The 19,891-nt window shown below is 47.2% G+C and overlaps 1 protein-coding gene across 1 annotated transcript in view; it reads right to left on the reverse strand.

Annotated features, from left to right (window-relative positions):
• Positions 1 to 19,891, reverse strand: part of LOC116941453 (uncharacterized) — a 176,782-nt gene that overhangs the window by 60,025 nt on the left and 96,866 nt on the right. Inside the window, exons 17-21 of the mRNA XM_076054086.1 lie at positions 17,380 to 17,537; positions 16,654 to 16,706; positions 12,550 to 12,586; positions 10,823 to 10,889; positions 8,244 to 8,359 (exon numbers count right to left, since the gene is read on the reverse strand). Coding sequence (XP_075910201.1) covers positions 8,244 to 8,359; positions 10,823 to 10,889; positions 12,550 to 12,586; positions 16,654 to 16,706; positions 17,380 to 17,537 — 431 coding nt within the window. The remainder of the gene's footprint in view (positions 1 to 8,243; positions 8,360 to 10,822; positions 10,890 to 12,549; positions 12,587 to 16,653; positions 16,707 to 17,379; positions 17,538 to 19,891) is intronic.

Consider the following 19,891-nt stretch of genomic DNA (forward strand, 5'->3'; position numbering starts at 1 on the left):
CCAATTTACAGCTGCAAAGGCCCTCTTGCCATTCGGATCATGTTAAGGCCTGTTTGCTGCTCTGTCTGTGCTTACACTGAAAGTAATAACATACAGCACTAACATGATAATGCTATGTGCAGTACATGGACAATACCAGTACTGTGCTGTGTGGTATTGATGGATATTGCAATGGCATATACCCATACGGTGGATCACGATGCTAGAGAGCACAATATGTGTCCCTCGTGGCCTTTGCCTAACCGAAAGGCTGAGATAATCGTAGAAGTGTTTACAAATTCCCACGATCTCACTCTCCTACAACAAATACAACATTCTTTTACACAGGTATTTTCAATGTCCCATTTAATTCTCACACTTTGTATCTCCTCCTTCAACTTCACTGGCTTCCCATTTATGATTGTATTATTTTCAAATACCTTACACGGGTCTTCAAATCTCTCCCTGGCCTTGCTCCACCTTATCTTGTCTCTCCCATCTCCTTCTATGTCCCCTCTAATCCTCTCCGGTTAAAAGCTTCTCCGTGTCTCTCAGTCGCTCATGTTCTCTTTTTGCCCAATCAATTTTTTATCTTTCTCCTTCCTTGCACCCCTCCACTGGAATAAGTCCCTTGTACATGAAGCAATCTCCATCCTTAACCTCCTTTTGTTGCTCTCTCAAAGCTCACCTCTCCTCTATTTCCAAATCTCTTTCACTTCCCTTCCCATCCCTCCCCTGCCTTTTAGTGACCCCTGTGAGGTCTCTGTCATGATCACTCATTCCTCGGCACTTACACGCTCCTGTCATCTAAATCACTAAATGTCGTCACCGATTTTTAAACTATGCAAAGCGCCTTGAGCTAAGGTGCTCTCTGCATATATGAAGGACACTGTACATGGCAAGGGTTATAGTTGGGTCAGTTGAGATCAGTGGAAACAGGTGCAGGGTAGGTTCAATCTAGATTTGAAGTTTTCGTGACTGCAGGGATCCATACTCTTTGGTTCTTTCGGTAAAGTCACGTAGGTATCAAATAAATTAAATTAAATCACGACGTTTCGGGCACAACACAAGCGTCCGTCATCAGGTGGGATAACCACAGCAAGAAACAATTGCTGAAGTGGGCAAGAGAGCTGCTGTAAACAAGAGGCTATATAGGCAAGAGAGGGAGGGGAGGAGCCAGGGAGGAGAGATGGGGGGGGGGGGATGTGGGGTAGGAGGAGTGGTGCGCTGCCAAAGCAAGGAGAGAGGGAGCAAAGGCAAAAAAGGAAAAGCATGGCAAAATGCCGGGTGGAGGTGGGGGCGTGAAGTGAGTGAGACTGGGAAGCTGAAGAAACTGGAAATGCAGATAAGGAAGCAACAGGATAACGCAGTTAAGGTTTTACCTGGTTAATAACATCCTTCCAATGATTGCTAAATTTGTATCCATCTTCTCAGTTGAAGTTATGTCTATGTTTATATATCTGGATGGCTTCATGAACAAACCTTTGATAGTAGCCCGAGGGTTTGCAGAGTACCTTGGTCTCGGAAAAAAACAATATCATGAGAGCCCACAGCGTTATAGCAATGGTCAGCCACGGCGGAGGTGTTAGCTCTGCCGTGTTTCAGATCCGACTTGTGCTCGCGAACATGGTCCGAGATGTGTCGTTTCGTTTCCCCAATGTAACAATCACCACAGGTGCAACTTAGTGTGTAGACCCCAGGATATTGCATGTCAGGAATGACATCCTTCAGAGATGGGATTAGATCACGGATTTTGTGCACTGTACTGAATCGGACCTGGATCTTGCGTTTGTTTAAGATTTTGGAAATATTTTTGGTAACGCCTGCTATGTATGGTAACGTGATGGTTTTGATTGGCGTCTCAGGGGGTTGTTTCTCCATGGTTGGAGACACAGCTTTGCGAATAATACGGTCTGAGTACCCATTCATCTTTAGGGCCTGGCGTACGTGTTCCAGTTCACTGGCTATGTGGTGTTGATGAGAAATGCGTTTCAGGCACAACACAAGTGTCTGTCATCAGGTGGGACAACCACAGCAAGAAACAATTGCTGAAGTGGGCAAAGGAGCTGCTGTAAACAAGAGGCTATATAAGTAAGAGAGGGGGGGGGAGCCAGGGAGGAGAGATGGGGGGGGGGGGGGGGTAGGAGGAGTGGTGCGCTGCCAAAGCAAGGAGAGGGAGAGCAAAGGCGAAAAAGGAAAAGCACGGCAAAATGCCGGGGGGGAGTGGGGGGGGAAGTGAGCGGAATAAGATTGCTCCGATTTTAACTTGATAATTTAGACAAGACTCTCTTACAATCACACTTAGTATTAACAGATAAAATGTCTACTTCTGATTGGGACGATGTAGATAACATAACAGTCTCCTCTGCTAATTCGATGTCAACCAAATGTAAAATTAACTAGATCGCTAAATTCAACCTCCTGTCAAAAATAAGCCAGATTCACACGTTAAAAAATTAGATGTCAACAAGATTGTCATCAATCAGAGTAACATCCCAATTTCCGACAGCCTAAAATCGGTACTAGCCAAAGGGTTGAATTAGACAGTAACCCCCAAACATATCCCAGTGGATGATATAATCTCCCAGGTCGATGTAGCCCTCAAAGGCTTGGGACACATCCCGACAGACGTTGCTAAATCTGAAATTGCCGCCATCCTTAAAAATGCTAAGAAACCCATTTGGAACATCAGCAAAGACGAGCGCTCTGAACTCGCAAAATTGAAAAAGAGAGATGACAAAGTCATCCTCTCGGCCGAAAAGGGCAATGCTACTGTCATCATGGAATAACAAAATCCAGGACCTTCTTAATGATGGCAGTTACACCAAAATCAACAATGATCCGACTAACAGCCTGAATACAAAAACTAACAATATCATTACCAGTTCGACTTCTCTAATCGAACCAGTCAAACGGCTCTCCCTAAAACCTTCTGCTGCCAGACCACCCAGATTTTATGGTCTGCCTAAGATCCATAAAGAAGGCACTCCGCTTCGGCCCATCGTTTCCACCATCAACTCACCTATATTAAGGGAAAAAAAGTATTTGATCCCCTGCTGATTTTGTACGTTTGCCCACTGACAAAGAAATGATCAGTCTATAATTTTAATGGTAGGTTTATTTGAACAGTGAGAGACAGAATGACAACAAAAAAGTCCAGAAAAACGCATGTCAAAAATGTTATAAATTGATTTGCATTTTAATGAGGGAAATAAGTATTTGACTCCTCTGCAAAACATGACTTAGTACTTGGTGGCAAAACCCTTGTTGGCAATCACAGAGGTCAGACGATTCTTGTAGTTGGCCACCAGGTTTGCACACATCTCAGGAGGGATTTTGTCCCACTCCTCTTTGCAGATCTTCTCCAAGTTATTAAGGTTTTGAGGCTGACGTTTGGCAACTCGAACCTTCAGCTCCCTCCACAGATTTTCTATGGGATTAAGGTCTAGAGACTGGCTAGGCCACTCCAGGACCTTAATGTGCTTCTTCTTGAGCCACTCCTTTGTTGCCTTGGCCGTGTGCTTTGGGTCATTGTCATGCTGGAATACCCATCCACGACCCATATTCAATGCACTGGCTGAGGGAAGGAGGTTCTTACCCAAGATTTAATGGTACATGGCCCCATCTATCGTCCCTTTGATGCGGTGAAGTTGTCCTGTCCCCTTAGCAGAAAAACACCCCCAAAGCATAATGTTTCTACCTTCATGTTTGATGGTGGGGATGGTGTTCTTGGGGTCATAGGCAGCATTCCTCCTCCTCCAAACACGGCGAATTGAGTTGATGCCAAAGAGCTCCATTTTGGTCTCATCTGACCACAACACTTTCACCCAGTTGTCCTCTGAATCATTCAGATGTTCATTGGCAAACTTCAGACGGGCATGTATATGTGCTTTCTTGAGCAGGGGGACCTTGCAGGCGCTGCAGGATTTCAGTCCTTCACGGTGTAGTATGTTACCAATTGTTTTCTTGGTGACTATGGTCCCAGCTGCCTTGAGATCATTGACAAGATCCTCCCGTGTAGTTCTGGGCTGATTCCTCACCATTCTCATGATCATTGCAACTCCACGAGGTGAGATCTTGCATGGAGCCCCAGGCCGAGGGAGATTGACAGTTATTTTGTTTCTTCCATTTGCAAATAATCGCACCAACTGTTGTCACCTTCTCACCAAGCTGCTTGGCAATGGTCTTGTAGCCCATTCCAGCCTTGTGTAGGTCTACAATCTTGTCCTGGAGAGTTTGGAATCTGATTGATTGATTGCTTCTGTGGACAGGTGTCTTTTATACAGGTAACAAGCTGAGATTAGGAGCACTCCCTTTAAGAGTGTGCTCCTAATCTCAGCTCGTTACCTGTATATAAGGCACCTGCGAGCCAGAAATCTTTCTGATTGAGAGGGGGTCAAATACTTATTTCCCTCATTAAAATGCAAATCAATTTATAACATTTTTGACATGCGTATTTCTGGATGTTTTTGTTGTTATTCTGTCTCTCACTGTTCAAATAAACCTACCATTAAAATTATAGACTGATCATTTCTTTGTCAGTGGGCAAACGTACAAAATCAGCAGGGGATCAAATACTTTTTTCCCTCACTGTACGTGACTTTACCGAAAGAACAAAAGAGTATAGGTCCAGGGTACTGTATGAGGGAAGGTTCGAGGAGGGAAGTAGGAAACGGTAGAGTATGCTGAAATAATGTAACGTGGGAAAGTGCTAGAAGTTACCCGGGCGTGGCAGAGCGGTATATAAGGGGGAGTGAGGCCCGCGATCAGGGTGCTGCCTTGGGGACTGAAGGACTGCAGGTGGAGGACATCGGGGCCGACTGTTGGAGATCGACATCGTGGAAACCATTAAGAAGGACTGTGTGAGATGAATCTAGTGGAAACTACTGGGGCTGCAGATAGTCATAACCTTGTGAAACGTGTTAGCCATACTCTCGCCTTGTAAATACGTTACTGTAAAATAAATCGTCTAGAAAATGGAAACTGTGAAGGAGCTTCTTTACATATATAAACTAAGATTTGAGAATCCTGGGAGAACTGTATCACATTCTGGGCACAAAGAAAATCTGAACCTCCAGGATCATCCCAAAACCGATAGTATGTTAGAATGCTTTAATTGGGCGCACGTGGATATTATTTTTTATGTTTTAAAAAGGGAAGCAAGTGTGCTTATTAAACAGCTGGGCTCCGAATGCAGGAGGAAACAGGCATTGGGAGGGGAGGATCCTAGGGGAACTAATCAGGAGGGAGTGAGGCTCAAGAGTCTCAGACACCACTTCCATTGCATCTGGAAATTAGTGGATCAGGAGGGATTTTGGTCCTGGAGGCTTCATAAGTAGGGAGTGAACGGTAGAGTGGGGAGTGTGTGATTGGGAATAAAGACTGATCGGAAACGGGCAAGACTACAAAGTACTTCGCAGAAACCTGGGCGAGACTATGGATGATGATGTCCAAACTATTCGACATCTCTGAATAAGAGCTTCATAGCTCATTGGATTTCTCCAGGATAAATACAGATTCCGATTATGATCATTCATCAGGCACCTGTGCGTGAACAGGAAAATAGTGCTCAGCCATCAGCTTCATTAGTAATAGCGGTAGAGATAGCACAGGGTCAGGAGCTGCAGTAGTAATAGCGGTAGAGATAGCATGAGGATAGGAGCTACAGTAGTAATAGTGGTAGAAATAGCACAGGGTCAGGAGATGCAGTAGTAATAGTGGTAGAGATAGCTTGAGGCTAGGAGCTGCAGTAGTAATAGCGGTAGAGATAGCACGGGGTCAGGAGCTGCAGTAGTAATAGCGGTAGAGATAGCATAAGGCTAGGAGCTGCAGTAGTAATAGCGGTAGAGATAGCACAGGGTCAGGAGCTGCAGTAGTAATAGTGTGGTAGGTAATTGTCAGGCGTAATACGCCGCCACCGCTACTTGAAAATATGTACCTCCAGTCAGGGCCCAACAGGGGGCAATAGCGGTTTCGGTCTGTACCAAGTAGGGTTTGTGGGTCAGGATCAGTGGGCATGGCCAGGGGCAGAGTGACCCTGGGAGCCCCATAAAAGCCGGACCCCAGAGCAGCTCCGGCAGTCAGCATCAAGCCGAAGACTGAAGAGCTCGCCTGAAGATAGGACCCTGGACCCCAAGCTCCGCTGTCTTTTTAAGGGCCGGAGCTGAGTGAGGCCAGTGGTCAGGGGACTAGGACCCTGAGGATCCCCGGACCCGACGTCCTTATCAGGGCCGGGTCTGAGTGGGCCAGTGGTCAAGACTCGAGGACCTTGGCTGGGTCGGGTCAGCCTCCCCTAGATCCCGTTAGCCGAAGGGCTAAGATTAGGTGGTCCCAGTGACTAGGGCACATTAGCCCGGAGGCTATACCTCCTCAGGTTGTCAGGTAGAAGGGGCCATTACCCCTTCGTGTTAGAGACCCCGTGTTTTATTGTTTTTGCTAAATACATACGTGTTGCCTCCTAAGAAGACTCCGTCTCCATACAACCCACTACAATAGCGGTAGAGATAGCACAGGGTCAGGAGCTGCAGTAGTAATTGTGGTAGAGATAGCACAGGGCCAGGAGCTGCAGTAGTAATAGTGGTAGAGATAGCACAGGACCAGGAGCTGCAGAAGTAATAGTGGTAGAGATAGCAGAGGACCAGGAGCTGCAGTAGTAATAGTGACGTCCATTCATGAGCGTCGGAGCATTGTTTACATTCTGCTGCACTTTGAAGTGGAAACATCTCTTTTGAATTATTGGTGTATTTTGACTTAAAACTATAATAAAATCAATAGTTATGGCTCCCAAAGTGCTTGCGAATGAAGACAAGAAAGTGAGGAAGACAATTAGTGTTTTAACTAAGAAATAAATAATTGACTGCTCTTCCAAAATGTTATTTTCTCCTCTCTCAACTTCTCCATGAACCTCTTAAGTCCGTCTACATTTTTTGCCTCAGGTAAGATTGTTGTCATAGGGACAGTAAATATTAACCATGTATCTTTTAATATTATGTGTTTATAATGATGTTAGTATTTTTATGAATTAATATCCATTGTTTAAAAATAATAAAGTAGTTTTTTTTGGGTGAAAAGGAATAACTTTCGATGCTATCGGAACAAATTAAACCTGTAACGTGTATGTCCTACTCTCGCTTAACGACTAAATCACTTAACGACCGGTTTCGTGGAACCAAGCACCATCGTTAAGAGGGGTTCTACTGTATAACTGAAGTAGCTATAGTGGTAGTGATGGCATGCAGTGTTTATTGAGACCACTTAGGTTCTTACAAGTTGTATTTGAACTTTTAATAGCAGGGCTGTACATAAGTCTTCATCCCCAAGTATTGTTTAGCGTTACCAGTGTTAAATACATTACTTTAATCACTCTATCTATATATACATATATATGTGTTTGTGTATGCTGTGGACTTCATTAGGTGGGGTTGGTACTACATTGGCAAAATCCGGCAGCAGGATGAAGACACAATACACGTGCATATGTGAACCTGTGTGCCTGGGTATATGGCTGTATGCACGTGTAGTGACTGACTCAGAGACACTAAGAGTAGGAAGCTCTCTGTTTATTAACACGGCCTGACAGTTAACACTTGGTAACTACGGTTCCCAGTCAGGACAGCTGGTAGACTGTCTGACTGGCGACGCCGAGATGGTGAAGATGGAGACGACGGCGAAGACTCCAGCAGCACGACGGGGATCCCCCCACTCCACACGACAGCCCCGAGGTCCCCGAGGGACCCTCTTATACTGTCAGCGTGGCCTGGCTCTGCCCCCGGCCACGCCCTCTTCTGGAACCTTCTAGCAGGTTCTTGATGTGCTCCTTCCGTAACCTTTCCCCTAGATCCCTCTCTGGTCTATCACGTGACCTGCTGTCACTCAGGGCTGCTGTCAGCTGCAGATCCCCTTCCCTGCCAGCAGCCAATGCTATGCTGCTACGTGACAAATTCTATGTCACTACACACACATTCAACTATTCATTTGTTTACTCAGTCAGGGAGGTGAACACAATTGACTTTAAAAAAGAGGTCACCACCCTGAAAGCGATGCAGATTCATTGCAGTCATGATCACTCATCACACACAGATAATGCATTTGGCTCACATGTTGGGCATGGGCTCCCTTAATGTGGGAGCACTCTGCACCAATGCTTTCACAGTGCTGAGCAGGCAGACACTGCATTTAAATACAGTTCCAGTGTTTCTCTACTACAGGGACGCAATCATAATTACACAAAAACGTTCGGTGGACAATGCATGCGGAGCTCTCACTTGGGCCATCGTCATCTCTGTAAGCCGTGTGGAGCGCCTCCTTCTCCTGTGCTGGGCACTCGGAAGACAGCAGCTCCAGCAGCCTCTCCAGGCGTGGCATTGTGGAGCCGTCGTACCTATGAGACAACACAGAGCGTGACCCAGGAGTAACACAGCCTCATCTCACAGCTCCAGCAGCCTCTCCAGTTGACTCACTTTGGAGACATCACACCTGTGAGACAACACGGAGCGTGACTCAGGAGTAACACAGCCTCATCTGTTGTGACTATACAAAGCACGAATTCAGCCAGAGTTGGAAATACTATTGTAATATCTGGATTAGAGTTCACTGTACCTCAGTCAGGTTGATTGATAGTCTAGCACTCACTGATTCACTCCAGTCCCTCGCTCTCTGGTGGTCAGTCCCCTCATTATCACCCTCTTATTGCGCAAACCATTGTTACTATTCCCATGAACATCACTCATTGATTCCTCCACACATGTTGAGGACTTGGTTTACCAGATTGACGAGTCTCATCCGTGCAACAGAGTGATCAGCCATGGATGCAGTTTTGGGCCTTAGTCTTCTCTGAGCTCCAAGGTGAGTTTAACACATCGCATACATCGACGTAAAGGCTGCCTTCAACTCCGTGGACAGAGAGGCATTATGGAAGGCGCTGAGAGCCATGGGAACTCCAAAATTCCTGGTTCATCTCATCTGGAGGGGTAGGAACTTATCTGGATCGTTCACGATACCATTGGGCATCCACCAAGATGGCATCCTTGCCTTGGCCCTCTTCTGCATCTGAATTGACTGGATCGTGGCGAGGTGCTCTACAGCATTTGGCAAAGCTATTGGTGATCAAATGTTACCAATCTCGACTATGCTGACTCTGGACAATGCTATGGACCATGATGAAGGTGACTCAGATAAGGTACAGGCTTTCCATATGCAGTATCTCAGGGACGGATTGTGTTGACTAAGCAGTGACCATAACCATGAGGCTGAGATGGAAATCTGAGATTCACTGGATGTGGATGGCTGTGGTAATTATCTGGCAGGCTGGAAGAGTATAATTAAATGTAAAAGAAAACTGAAACTAGAGAGCATGAGCAGATCACGTGGGTGCAAAGCCTGTATTCACCGACTGCATTCATCTTTCATGACCTCATGTTCTCTTCCTATGCACCCCCATCCCTTATCACGCTCCCCATCTCCTCCTTAATCCCCCCCCACCGCTCCTGCCATAACCCACCTCCCCTCCTCCTATCCCCCACCACCTTGCTATTTACTAAGGGAGCCACTCCATCTCTTTTAGCTGGGCCACACTGGAAACAGCCAAGGCCGCAGGGACTCAATGCGGATGAGAAATACCTGCAATGGAATCTCTCAGATAAGCAAACTGCAGGGCAATTTATTTGTTTAACAAGGAAGACAACTCATACATGTGCATGTGATCTGTAACGCTTTCTAACAAGAGTTTGTCCTCAGTGTATGTTTTCATGAATGCTCATTCCTTGCTATGACATGAATCGGAAGCAAGGACATTCACAAAAGAAAAGTAAACAAAAACTGAAAAATACAGATAGAAGCATGGAGAGAGATGTATACTTGGAAGTAGACTGACCAATATCAAACATAACACAGGGATGAGAGGACATACACAGGTTAATGGCATAATATTGACTATTAAGAAACTTAAGTGGGCTTGGGCACGACACATGGTCAAGAATAATGATAGAGTTGCAGCCAATCGATCTAAGAGGACACCTCTTGGGATACGGATGAATAAAGTCAGCTTGTGTACTCAGGCTAGGTGGATTATTACATCGCACGAGCCTGAGAGATGAGGGTTGCTTAGGGAGGCCTTTATCCAGCAGTAAATTTTTCAAAGTTGATGTTCAATAACATTACCTTTTGCACCAGATAACAAGATGACACTACATCGCGTGTCATGATGTAATGGTGAATAGCACATGACGTCATTGTCATGGGATACATACCTTTACAGAATGTTTGAATCACTTCGTTTTTGGGAAACGTTTCATCAATGTGCCTCTGCTTTCTGAAGGGTACATCCCTAATAGCAATACAAATTCATGCTGACGTTGTTCAGATAGCATCATATTTACTAATTATTGTAATCCCCTGCTACAACAGATGGATAGACGGATGGGCAGAGCTATGAAAAACGCTTTCAACCATAGAAACATTTTAAAACGCTGTGGAAAATTACAAAAAACAATTCATTAGTGCCACGTGCTTTATGGAATCAGTGCCACATGCTGTGAGGAATCGGTGCCACGTGCTGTAAGGAATCAGCGCCATGTACTGTAAGGAATTTGTGCTACGTGCTGTAAGGAATCAGTGCCACGTGCTAAGGAATTTGTGCCACATGCTGTAAGGAATCAGCGCCACGTACTCTAAGGAATAGGTACTACATGTTGTAAGAAAACAGTGCATTGTGCTGTAAGGAATCGGTGCCACGTGCTGTGCAGAATTGGTGCCACGTACTGTACGGAATCGGTGCCACGTACTGTACGGAATCAGTGCCACGTACTGTACGGAATCAGTGCCACGTGCTGTAAGGGTCACTCACGTGGAGAGCCACCTGAGCTCACGGATGATCTCCCCAACTGGGCCGGCCTTTGTCTTAAATTCCCGCTCTGTTGAGAATCCAGCCGCATTGTTAGTTCAGAAGCGGTGAGCGCGCTATCACAGACAAGACGGGCAAGGTAAGTTTGTCATAGTGGTGTCTGATGTAAAATCGCTACTTATCATATGAACCTTATGGCAGAACCCCGGGGTCCCATAAGCCCCCAGCTCTCGCATGAACTGCGTTGCGACGTCATTTTATGTCTGTTGAAGGCAAACGATACGGCAATCTGTTCCTCTCGACTAGCTCTACACGATGCACTAATTAACGTTTCAAAGTTTTGTTTATGACTACGGAAATTTTGGCAACGACGGGTGCTTGGTGAAGAACGAGAGGATTGATTTCTGGTGGGTCACGGCATTTATGTGCGCGTGGGATGGAGTCGCCAAAAATAAATAATTACGATTTTGACTTCCGTTTATTCGGGACCCCGGAGTCCCGTCATAACGTTATGTGGCTCCATTATGTTTTGTAAGGGCACACGCAAGATTCAGTACATCATGTGAACACAATACACTATCTGTATTTATAAAGCAACTAATAAGCATATCGAGAGAGTGTTAAGGAAGAGAATGGCACTATGGGAAAGACGGCGCAGGAGAAAACATACATTCTTCTCTGGTGCTGCTGTTGTCAAAGTGCTTCACTGGAGCATCGTTGTGCTGTGTGCAGCGAATTTGCTGTGTTCACGTGACGATGCTTAACTACACACGCAGTGCACATAGGTATTTTACTTTCAAGTCTGACGCCTGGTAGATTACAGATGCTGACTCCTCTGCTGTGAATTAAAGCTGTCTTTCTAATAGTTTACACAAACTCAAAAAGTACTATGCATCACTACAGCATTGGTTCAGTGAAGGCTGAAGCTGGGCTATTCAATTATTATAATAAATTATAAATCTACCAATTCTCGGTTTGATTGCTCAGATATTTGTAATGAAAATATTTGGGAAAAAGTCTCAACCATGTGTGCTGCTGGACAGGAGCTGGTGTATGGGGTTTGGTGAAGTCGTTGGCACGTTCTGCCGCACCAAGCTGATCGTGGCTTTTAGGGGGTTTCTGCCTTCAGGAAGCAGAATGTGGAGCTGGGTGCTATTTTTATAGACATGAATCATCGACCACAAAAAAGTAGTCTATTACAATTCTTAGTCGAATAACCAGCTTGGCGATGCTGCTTTGGTGTAATGGTTGACACAGTGGACTATCCAGATCTTGCCGGTTCGATTTGATCCTTCGGCTCGGTCGTTTAAACAATCGCAAGTTGAATTCCCCAAACTCTCAGTATAAATAGGTACACTGGGAGGTTGTGTGTGGTGGAGTAAAGTGTGGGTATGTATGTTGAACTTATTTCGCACCGTTCATAGCCAACCATGCTAATCGCTCTTCCCACCTTTTCCACTGTCTGGCCTGAATTGAAGAGTCGGCCAAAATTCCCTCGAGATGAGCTCACCAGAGCTCTCTCTAGTGGAAGTTCCTCTAGCAGAAGTAGCATGAGCAAGCAATTGCAGTGCTTCACTTTTACCATTTTAATCATCTGGGCTCTGGTTCAATCCCTGAATGATGACGCAGTGAGCCTAAGCTGGCGTCTGTGCCTCACCTAGCCCACACTGCACGTGTTGTACAAACCCTCCTGGCAGCACCTCTACGTGATGCACACACACAGGCCTCACCTTTGGCTTCTTTTTCCTCCTTCAGCTCTTGCTCTGTCTGGGGAGGGAACAACAAAACCACGACGGCCATCAGCACCGAGAGGCAGTGAGGGGCAGCAGCCCAGGGTTGGGCACACGGCGCCAGCAGACACCGCTACAGCAAGGGGAGAGCTCCTCGGGGAACCCTCCCACGGGAGCTTCCCTGCTCTCATAGAAGGCTCACAGCACTGTGTACGAGAATAACACAATGTGTTATCACCAATCTCAGGGATATTGATGCACTGTGCACACTCATCAAGACAATCAGTGCGCGTGCGGGCACTGCATGGATTCTGCTACAACCGCTCTCGTGCCACCCACTCCACTAATCTCCCTGCTCACTCCTCTCTGATGTGCAGGTGAAATGTCTGCGCCACACTATGTACACGAGTGCCACGTGTCCACCAGGCACCGCACTGCTCGTTGTGATGAGCGTGGTGAATTTGTTTGCTCAGTCTTTTTGACCTGGGCTAAAGGTCACAGGGCATACAGAGGTCATTTCAATACCAAAGGTCCCTGTTGCCTTCCGGTCACGGTGAGCCTTTAGGCAACTGAGCATGACAATTACTCAAGTAACTTTTGTGTGTATTTATACATGGACAAGTGGTTTCTTATTGAGTGTACCAAAAGGCGTACACTTAGATGTGTTGGTGTAAAGTAAAGCAACATGTTACATATTTTGGGAGCCATTTGAGCATGAAAAACATTTTATAGCCACTCATTCGATACTATCATTCACAGCCTCAAAACTGATGCACAACTAGATAACGCAATTCACATCGTAACTGGAACAATGAAACCAACACAAATCCCCTGTCTCCTTGTCCTGGTGAATATTCACAGAGACATTGTGCAAATTGCAAGGGAGTTTCCAAATTTTCTTGCCGAAAACAACCTCCCCATCAACCAAGACCTCAAAAATGTTCATCGCCATGAACTCAAAGACCCAATCCCCCTTCTAGAATAGCGTCGTCACCATCCTAGAATCTCACCCAAACCCGGAAAAGAATGCTGGCAAACAGTGGAACAACGCGGATGTCCAGAACAAACCTCCTTTGAGACCCAAACATTGCAGATCCTGGCTTTTGCATTCCGCCTCGAAGACACTGGTGCAACCATCCACCATATCAGAACATCAACAAACTTATGCACAAATCTCCTTTCTTCATAGATAATTGAAGACAAGCCACGGTGCAACTGTAGCTATGAAGCCCAAGTGATGGACCATATAGTAAATCACTGTAGTCTGTGCTCCTTCAACAGAGGAATAACAAAACTATACGAACTCTGTCCTGAAGCCCTCTCGTGGTAAGCAGACATTTGCATTTAGCTCATGAATATATTGCCATATGCAAGAATATATAAATATGCTGGTAAGAGTCTGGGGTAGGAGGGAGAGATGAGTGGAGTGAGAGAGGAAGATGACTGGAGTGAGAGGAGTGAGAGGAGGGAGATGAGTGGAATGAGATGAGTGGAGTGAGAGAGGGAGATGAGTGGAGTGAGAGGATGGAGATGAGTGAAGTGAGAGGAGTGAGATAAGTGGAGTGAGGGAGGAAAATGAGTTGAGTGAGAGGAGGGAGATGAGTGGAGTGAGAGAGGGAGATGAGTGGAGTGAGAGAGGGAGATGAGTGGAGTGAGAGAGGGAGATGAGTGGAGAGAGGGAGATGAGTGGAGTGAGAGAGGGAGATGAGTGGAGAGAGGGAGATGAGTGGAGTGAGAGAGGGAGATGAGTGGCCTGAGAGGAGGGAGATGAGTGGAGTGAGAGAGGGAGATGAGTGGAGTGAGAGAGGGAGATGAGTGGAGTGAGAGATGAGTGGAGTGAGAGAGGGAGATGAGTGGAGTGAGAGAGGGAGATGAGTGGAGTGAGAGGAGGGAGATGAGTGGAGTGAGAGAGGGAGATGAGTGGCGTGAGAGAGGGAGATGAGTGGAGTGAGATGAGTGGAGTGAGAGGGAGATGAGTGGAGTGAGATGAGTGGAGTGAGAGAGGGAGATGAGTGGAGTGAGAGAGGGATATGAGTGGCCTGAGAGGAGGGAGATGAGTGGAGTGAGATGAGTGAAGTGAGAGGAGGAAGATGAGTGGAGTGAGAGAGGGAGATGAGTGAAGAGAGGGAGATGAGTGGAGAGAGGGAGATGAGTGGAGTGAGGGAGATGAGTGGAGAGAGGGAGATGAGTGGAGTGAGATGAGTGGAGTGAGAGATGAGTGGAGTGAGAGAGGGAGATGAGTGGAGTGAGAGATGAGTGGAGTGGGAGATGAGTGGAGTGAGAGAGGGAGATGAGTGGAGTGAGAGAGGGAGATGAGTGGAGTGAGAGGGAGATGAATGGAGTGTGAGAGGGAGATGAGTGGAGTGAGAGAGGGAGATGAGTGGAGAGAGGGAGATGAGTGGAGTGAGAGAGGGAGATGAGTGGAGTGAGAGGAGGGAGATGAGTGGAGTGAGAGAGGGAGATGAGTGGAGAGAGGGAGATGAGTGGAGAGAGGGAGATGAGTGGAGTGAGGGAGATGAGTGGAGAGAGGGAGATGAGTGGAGTGAGATGAGTGGAGTGAGAGATGAGTGGAGTGAGAGAGGGAGATGAGTGGAGTGAGAGAGGGAGATGAGTGGTGTGTGAGAGGGAGATGAGTGGAGTGAGAGAGGGAGATGAGTGGAGTGAGAGAGGGAGATGAGTGGAGTGAGAGAGGGAGATGAGTGGAGTGAGAGAGGGAGATAAGTGGAGTGAGAGAGGGAGATGAGTGGAGTGAGAGAGGGAGATGAGTGGAGTGAGAGGGGGAGATGAGTGGAGTGAGAGAGGGAGATGAGTGGAGTGAGAAAGGGAGATAAGTGTTGTGAGAGACAAACACGGGCCCAGTGTGGAAAAAGCGTAGAGTTGGGAAAGCAGAGACAAAGTGTACTACGAGAGTACACCGACGGTCGCCGATCGGTGGGATAGGCTCCGCCGCTTCAGCCATTAGCTAATTAGGTGGATGGGATCAATTGGGCCAAAGTTCAAGGGCGGAGCTCAAGGGTGCTCGTGGGTAACCATCTACAGCGTTCGTGAGGGGGCGTGGCTATAGGCGGGGCTTGGTGACGTGTGAGAGGGGTTATAAGGGGAAGCAGGAAGAGGCTCGGGTCAGTGTGTGGAGTTTGGAAGCGGAACAATAGCTCGCCCCTCCGGAACGCCAGCGGCCACGTGGCGGTCTGGAGGCTGTCTCCTTGCGCGCCGTCTGCCAGCGGAGCGGGGAGCGTGAGCGAGCCGTGCGCGGGACAGCAACAACTTACACCGCTCAAACGAGGAGCGAGCGGTGTTAGTGTGGAAAGAACGCGGAGCTATCCAGCCGTCGAGAAATAAATAATAAAGAAGACACGAATGCAAGATCGTCGTCGAAGTGCTTTATTACAACAGCATGGGAGATGTGTGGAGTAGAAGACAGCACGAATATGGGGGGAGAGATAAGCTTTGGGGAGAGATATGCAGCACCAGATACATAGTATCTGACGATGGGAGACTTGTGTCGAGCTGATGTCAGGATCAATCACGAGATCTGCTCGTGAGCTTTAGCGTTGTGTACGCACGGCCATCACTGACCACACTGACTGTACTGACTTAAGCACTATCTCCCAGCACTGACCACACTGACTCTACTGACTTCCAGCACTTACCGCAGTGACTTGCACTGACTTCTAGCTCTGACTCCCAGCATTGATCGCACTGACTGTGCTGACTTACAGCACTAACTTTCGGCACTGACTGCCAGCAATGACTGCATTACCTGTCAGCCCAAATGCCTGCACTGACTGCAGATTGTAATGACTAGACTTCCTGCCTACACCAACTGCCTGCACTGTCTTCCAGCACTGCCTGCACTGTCTTCAGGCACTGCCTGCACTGTCTTCCAGCACTAACTGATCTGACTGCCATCACTGCGTGACATCGTCATAATACACACGAGCCACCTTACTCTGTGACCACGATGAAGAGGACTACGAATTTACCTCTCACCAGGGAATGCCGTGTTCACAAACCCGTGATGATACAACGTTAAGTCACGCAACGTCCTGCACACATATGTGGCACGGTGTGCAGGAAGGCCTTTCAGTGCCTCACCCCTCTCACCTTTCGCCTCCAAACTCTCACTTGGCTCTCCAGACCCTCGCAGTCTCCCACACCTGGGACATCAAAACAATGAATGGAGACACATCACACTCAAAGATACCACAGTGTTTGTTCGGGCATGTTGCAGCACAGACGTCACACACCACGGTGCAATCATGTCCACACATATACAAGTACACACTTATACAAGTACACACACACGTACAGGCATACAACGTAGAATGAAACAGTCTCAGAACACACACACGCGTGCATATCCATCAATGATGACGCTCATCACTGCCACCAGCAGGGAGCCATTTCTAAACCCCCTCTATTGTATAGAGCTGACAGAGCCTGTAAGGTATAAATACGTGTACGCAACTATCACCATCAGCATTTGACATCGTGTCAGTGTCGGGAAGCAGTGACGAGGACAGTGTGAGGCCGCATCGTCATTCCCTTGTCTTAGTGGCCCTCAGCTAGGAGACCCCGCCACGTTCAGATTGCACAGGGCCTTGTACTCCTCACAGTGCCTCTTGTGTAAAGCACTGACAGAATGCACCACGAGGCCATCACCAATAACATGGCCACTTTTTAGTGGCTCATATGCAGCTTCAATATTCATGAGATTTCAAGGAGGGCAAATGCTAACAGTCATGAGGTGTGTTTGGTATTGGAACCACAGTCCCTGAAGCGTTCTTGCTCTGGTAGCCATCAATCAGCCAGGACACTCGGTGGACCCACCTGTGGAGCTCAGCGGCAGTGTCGTCTCGTATCCGTACAGCTTCTGCACCTTGGCCACGTCGCAGGGGCTCAGGGAGTTGCCATGCCCCATGTGCAGCATGAGGAGCGGATTCTTGGGGATGATGGTCGGGTTGCGCTCGTCCACCGAGCCCGCCGTCCTGGACACGCACAAAGCCTCAGGTACAGGGCCCTCCAAATCCATACACACCGCAATACGCGGAGTGCATTTGGAGCATTATACATTTTTAAAAAACTCACATCCCTTCTTGAAGGATTACGTTTGCACATAACACAAAAACATTTTACAGGTGCTAAACAGCATAACAATTCACCCATCAGGAATGAAGGTGAGGTCTGAGAAACTTGAGCATTCATAATATTCAACATTCAAATCCCAGGTAGCCACAATAAATTAAACCAGGTTCGAAAGCACATCAAGCTGATTGCCGATTGTACAACAAAAAATAAGGAAATTTTTTTTCACCAAAACTGAAATGATAACAATGTAACACCAGTCCTTGATCAATACAAAAAAACTCATTTATTATGAAAATGATTAAGGATTACACCAAATTAGGATGTTTAGCAAATCCTGATTCAGCATTCGTATGTGGAAGAAGTCTCGAGTATCCGGAGAAAACCAACACAGAAACTCTCAAATGTCCCGACAGATCAGGCACCTACTTGCTGTACTGACCTTCACTGGTCATGTCTTAGCCCTGCTGGTTAGGAATCTCCCACACATGATGCAATGTGATCACTATTGCTGCCTTTAGTGCTGGATTCCAGTCACCATACTCAGAACGCAAAACCAAGTGAACAATCCAAGCACAGCTGTGAGGCATGTGTGTGTTATAGTCAACGTTGGACTTAGTCACAATGGCTGATGTGGGACTGTATACAGTAAAACACATATAACTCGTCACAAGTTCGTTAAGCTCCTATGTGTGGAAACAGCTCCACTTGCCAATATAAGCTCGGGTTGTTATCTACAAGGCAGTGAGCTGTGGTGTAAAGCGTTTAGAATTACTGTACTATAACTCTTCATTTTGCTTACATTTGACAATATTCAAAATATATTTGCTTTTGTAAATGCATCACAAATATACAGTACAATATTTTTGTTTGTTTCTTCTTTTGGAAATGTTTTTGATGACACAATTGAGATAAAGTTCGTGAATAAAATGCAAATGTGAACATATTTTACAAATGCAATGTGCCTGCACGCTGTAATAGCATCGCGTGGTTGTACACGGCCAGACAGAGGCAACTGAGAGCAGCACCACGACTGTGGCCGCACCGTGCACGGGGCCGCTACCGGTCCACCCCCACACTCCCGACATTTCTCACTGTGGTGCAATGTAGCACCTCGAGCGGCTGTAGAGAAAGTCACTCGAGCAATACACACATCTATATACTGTACTAGCGGTAAGTATTCGGCATTGCCCGGGCGAAAAAAGCAGACACACACATCGACTTACACACAGACATCAACCCACACACATAGAAACACATAGACTTACACGCACACACACACATATGGACTCACACACACAGACATCGACTTTAGACACATATGTAGTTACACACACAAATGGACTCACACACACATAGACTTACACACATATCGACTCACACATACATACATAGACTCAACAACAACCGCCATTCGCCACTAAGTGGCGGTGACGTAACCACAACGCTTGTGGCAGGCTATGTGCACCTTGAGGCCACGTGAAGTGTCGAACGCCCGCTGGCAGGAGGTCACGGGGCAGACCCAGATGCCACAGGTTGACTGACTGAGACGACTGGCTGATGCAGCACCTGTGCCCCCTACTGTGACAACTTGCTGTGCTTTAGCAACCCGGTGCTCCGCTCGTTGTTGTGAGCGTCGCGTGGAGTGTCCGATGGTACATAGACTCACACACACATTGACCTACACAAACACACATGGACTTATAAAGACACACATCGACTAGGGCACACACAGGGACTTACACACATGGACCCACACACACACATGGACCCACGCACACACATCGACTTACAGACACACATCGACTCACATACACATACATAGACTGACACACACATATGAACTTACACACACATATCGACGTGCACACACACATGGACTCGTGCACCTGGCGCAGCCTGAGTGACGCCTAGTTGATAGTGCACGTGGCACAGCCTGAGTGAGGCCTAGCTGATCGTGTACCTGGCACAGCCTGAGTGAGGCCTAGTAAATCGTGCACCTGGCGCAGCCTGAGTGAGGCCTAGGTAGTACTACACATGACACAGCCTGAGTGAGGCCGAGTAAATCGTGCACTTGGCACAGCCTGAGTGAGGCCTGGTCAATCGTACACCTGGCGCAGCCTGAGTGAGGCCTATTTAATAGTGCACCTGGTGCAGTCTAAGTGAGGCATAGTTAATCATACACATGGCGCAGCCTGAAGCCTAGTTAACCGCGCACATGGCGCAGCCTGAGTGAGGCCTAGCTGACCGTGCACCT

The sequence above is a fragment of the Petromyzon marinus genome, chromosome 1 (assembly GCF_048934315.1).
Source record: "Petromyzon marinus isolate PM22_M1 ecotype Great Lakes invasive population chromosome 1, UKy_Petmar_22M1.pri1.0, whole genome shotgun sequence".
In the NCBI taxonomy this organism is placed as follows: domain Eukaryota; kingdom Metazoa; phylum Chordata; class Hyperoartia; order Petromyzontiformes; family Petromyzontidae; genus Petromyzon; species Petromyzon marinus.